This window comes from Austrofundulus limnaeus, unplaced genomic scaffold (assembly GCF_001266775.1).
Source record: "Austrofundulus limnaeus strain Quisiro unplaced genomic scaffold, Austrofundulus_limnaeus-1.0 Scaffold1071, whole genome shotgun sequence".
Taxonomy (NCBI): domain Eukaryota; kingdom Metazoa; phylum Chordata; class Actinopteri; order Cyprinodontiformes; family Rivulidae; genus Austrofundulus; species Austrofundulus limnaeus.
The window spans coordinates 79,900-83,925 of NW_013953473.1; the positions used below are offsets into that span (position 1 = coordinate 79,900).

At 40.8% G+C, this 4,026-nt stretch overlaps 1 protein-coding gene across 1 annotated transcript in view; it reads right to left on the reverse strand.

Moving 5' to 3' along the window:
• Window positions 1-3,718, reverse strand: part of LOC106534000 (partitioning defective 3 homolog) — a gene marked incomplete at its 3' end in the record, with an annotated part of 82,156 nt that extends 78,438 nt beyond the window's left edge. The window contains 1 exon segment of the mRNA XM_014030496.1: window positions 3,445-3,718. Within this exon segment, the coding sequence (XP_013885950.1) occupies window positions 3,445-3,564 (120 nt within the window).
• Between the last annotated feature and the right edge of the window lie 308 nt (window positions 3,719-4,026).

Below are 4,026 nucleotides of genomic sequence, written 5' to 3' on the forward strand. Positions count from 1 at the left end.
TTGTGTTGTATTGTATGGTATTGTATTGTATTGTATTGTATTGTGTTGTCTTGTATTGTATTGTATTGTATTGTATTGTATTGTGTTGTCTTGTATTGTATTGTGTTGTCTTGTATTGTATGGTATTGTATTGTATTGTATTGTATTGTCTTGTATTGTATTGTATTGTTTACTAAAATAAAAAAATACAACTTTTTAAAAATTTCTGAAAAAGTTACTGTTTCCAAACAACAGTATCCTCAGTTCTGCAGGTCCTGAGCTCGACTTTGGTTTGGTAGTAGCTGAGGGTCATTCCCAGCACGTACTCTGAAGGCTAAGAGAAAAATATTAGCAACAATGCATGAAATCATGTTTATTAATTAAAAGGTTTGACTATAATGGCTGCAACTCATTTTTTTAAGACCAGAAGAGCTTAAATGTCTTTCATGAAGGAGGTGATTTGCATTACCGCCACCCTCCTGCTGCCCTTGGGTCAAAATGACAMAGCAGGCCTCTCGGGCAGCAGGAGGGTTAAAGTGAAGGAATAAAAAATTGAAACATTAAAAGTAAAGTATTGCTAAACCTTTAACATTTTATATACATTACTCATTCATCCCTTTTTTATGGTGTTTAAGAATAATCCGAAAAGTTAGTTTGTTATAAAAATTATTTAATAATTTAAAAAAATAAAAAAAAGCTTTCAGTGTAAAACAAATAAACTTTAACACCTTTCAAACATTATTCTTTTAAATCTCAGCAGCACATTAAGGTGTAAAAACTTCACAAGGACAGAAAGTTAAATCCCAGATTTGAGTTCAGGATTAGGATTAGATTTGCTGACAGAAATTGACTAAATGAAAGACTTCACAATAATCCAACGTCCTTCAGGTTTACTTCAGATGTTTGCAGATAACAACGTGTTGTTCACCACCTGCAGACAGAAACAGTCTGAATCTGAGCGGGGGGCTTTCACAAACAGCTGTCCCAGCATGCATCAGTCAGCTGGACCCTCGCTCTGTGGTGTGCAGGGAGCAGAACTACATTANGGCCGCGCGTTATGGCTTTTATTTTTAACGGGCCGTTTCCGCCGGCAGAATGACGACTTCATTTAAAAAACAGCTAAAACTTTTATTTTTTTGCGAAAATTTCAGGGCAATAATGGCAAAATTTTTCGGAGAAGTGTTGTTGGTGAATTCTCAAGCTGTGGAGGAAGACGAGGGGTAAAATACAGTTAGCGTGAATGCTAATGTTAAAGGAAACAGGAACGAGGAAAGACACAGAGGCAACATGTTAGGTGGTAAAACGCAATTCATGTTTGCAGATGATGCAACGAAATATGTAGTCAGTAGGGGTGCAGCGATACAGAAAATTCACGATTCGGTTCGATACTTTAGTCTCACGGTTCGATATATTTTTGATACAAAAAAAGAGAAATTTCCATGACCATTTTAAGTTGTAATTTATTTAAACCAAGTATGAACGTTTGTTTAACTTCAAAAGTACATTTTTTTAAATTAAATGTTGCTGAAACAGCAAGTTTCTCAGTGGATCTGTGCTCCACAGTGCAGCCTAGGTGGAGTAGTCGAACATAGATCCACTGATCCTTCAACACAGAGCATCTTCAGAAGACAAGCTGGTAAAATAAATTTTAAAAAGTTGTATTGTTCAATACAAGTGTGCATTGAACAGTTCGGTACGGGTACATGTATTGTTGCACCCCTAGTAGACAGGTCCCAGAACAACAAAAGAAGAATGACTCAAAAAAAATCAAATCAGAGCAGGTTCCTCGTCAACAAGACGGCAGAAGAACTTAACGTGTCATTCAAGTCATCTGTTAAAATTTTCTGTATTTTYTGTCATATCGCGGGGGTCAGTTTGTCCCAATATCGTGCGTTCATGATTTACTGCTGTTCTTTTGAACCTCCTGCTGGTGTCCGAGTCACTTTGGTGTAATTTCAGTCGGTCTTGAACCTCCCAGTTTCTGTAAGCCAAACAGGACAGCTGCAGCTTTTCATAGAAAAGGAGAAACTCAAGATACGAGTAACGTCTCTGAAAGCGGGGTCGATCAGGTTACAGGTTGGGTTGGTTCACTGGCATCCAGTCAGGAGTTTTAGATGGTTTGCTTTGCTACCAGCTGGGAGCACTGGGCAGCAGCTTTTACATTTACAGACGTGAGAAATAYGATCAAATATTACGGTAATCAAAGTAGGAAAACTCAAACAACTCTCTGCAGTTAGACTCTTCTAGAGGCGTCCCGAGGAGTTCCCATTCCTGGAGTAGATCCATAACATGTCCCTCTGCTTTGATGCACCTGATTAGAACTGATGTCATAAATTAAAACAAGTACTTTTTTAATTATGTGTATCTATCCATCCATTTCTTCCTTTTAAAATACCCAAAACACAAAAACTTCACTTTGCCACCAGAAGTCGGTCAAAGAAAAGGAATCGTTCCAACATCCAACCTGCTTTTCAGTCGTTCGCATTGAATTATTCACCGGAGAGGATCATTACAGCAAGAGGCTGGCATTTAATTAGCATTTAAAGCTTTAATTTCTTCAGTTTATTCAAAATATTAGTACTTAACGGGGGAAAATTACCCACCAAACATATTTAATTCGTAACTGGTAATCTGTTTGACCTAATCTGCTGCATAGATTAAATAAGATGTTCAGATAATAAAATCCTCTCCTGTTCTTTGACAGAACAGGCACATCAATGTGACGTCACATCTAATCATCCTTTTTTTATCTGATCTGATCAATGAGGGAGGGAACCCTGCAGGCAGGAGCTCTGAGGAAGGTCAAAGGTTAAATGCAGCTTCCTCCCTCCGTTTTTCTCATTTATTYATGTATTTATTTATTTAGTTGRTTATCTGAATAATTTCTGCAGCAGGAGCCAAGAAACTAACTTTTAACTCCTTCCTGCAGAAAACCTGCATAATTAATTCATTCAGAGTTAACAGGAAGGCTCTGTTTTGATGCATTTTCAGCCCTGACCTGGACCCTGAACGCCTCACTGCAGACCTGCTTTGCCTAACTTGCTACAACTAAGTTGTTTTTTGTTTTTTTTTTTAGGAAAAAGCTGCACAGTGTTTGTGCGCCAGAACGTGAGGAACTTCTGCGTCAGTTTTTTAAAAGTCGCAGCCCTCTGTCCTGAGCTGCCGCTTCGTTGTGAGCCACAGGGAGAACCCCAGAGGAAGTTTTATGGCTCTGCAAACACCAGAACCACAATGGCGGTGCGYCTTTCTTTGAAAACCGTGAGTGCGCACGAGCAGCGTGTGTGTGTGTGCGCCAAAAAAATACCGTTCAAAGAAAAAAAGAGCAAAAATGTGCGACTTTCCTGCTTTGCGGGAAGTTTTTTCTTTCTTTCTTTTTGCGCCATGTTTGCTGCGCGACGCTGCGACGATGTTTCCAGGAGAGAGAGAAAAAAAAACCAGACAGAAAATAAAAGTCTCCAAACTCACCTTGGCGATAGCCTTCTTATACCTCATGACAGCCTGCTGGATGAGCGCGTGCACTTTCATATTCCCGTCCCCGCACGGAACCACCACCCGGGTCCTGCCGAAGCACACCGTGACTTTCATGGTTCGGTCTCCGGGTTCGGATCCAGACCGAGGAGGAGGCGAGGCGAGGAGCACAGATCCACCGAGTGGGAGCCAGAGGGAAGCGGCGGCAGCATGGAGGTCTTCTCCCGGTTTTCCCCTCACGGGAGGGAGGACTTTAACGGTCCGTCCGGGTCTCYCCGCCGGACCACATTGTTCTGGCTGTTTTCAGACCACCTGTTTAGCTTCAGACCCTCCTTGTCTCCTTCTTTCCTTCCCTCTCTGGATCCAGATCCCTCTGTCCTCTCCCGGCTGAGCTAATGCTGCGTGATGCGTTCAGGAGCCGCTCAGGAGTGTCCGAAACCACAACACCCAACTCAAACGCTCAAATATGGTATAGTATAGTATAGTATAGTATAGTATAGTATAGTATAGTATAGTATAGTATAGTATAGTATAGTATAGTATAGTATAGTATAGTGTTGTGTACAGTTGGGGTCGGGA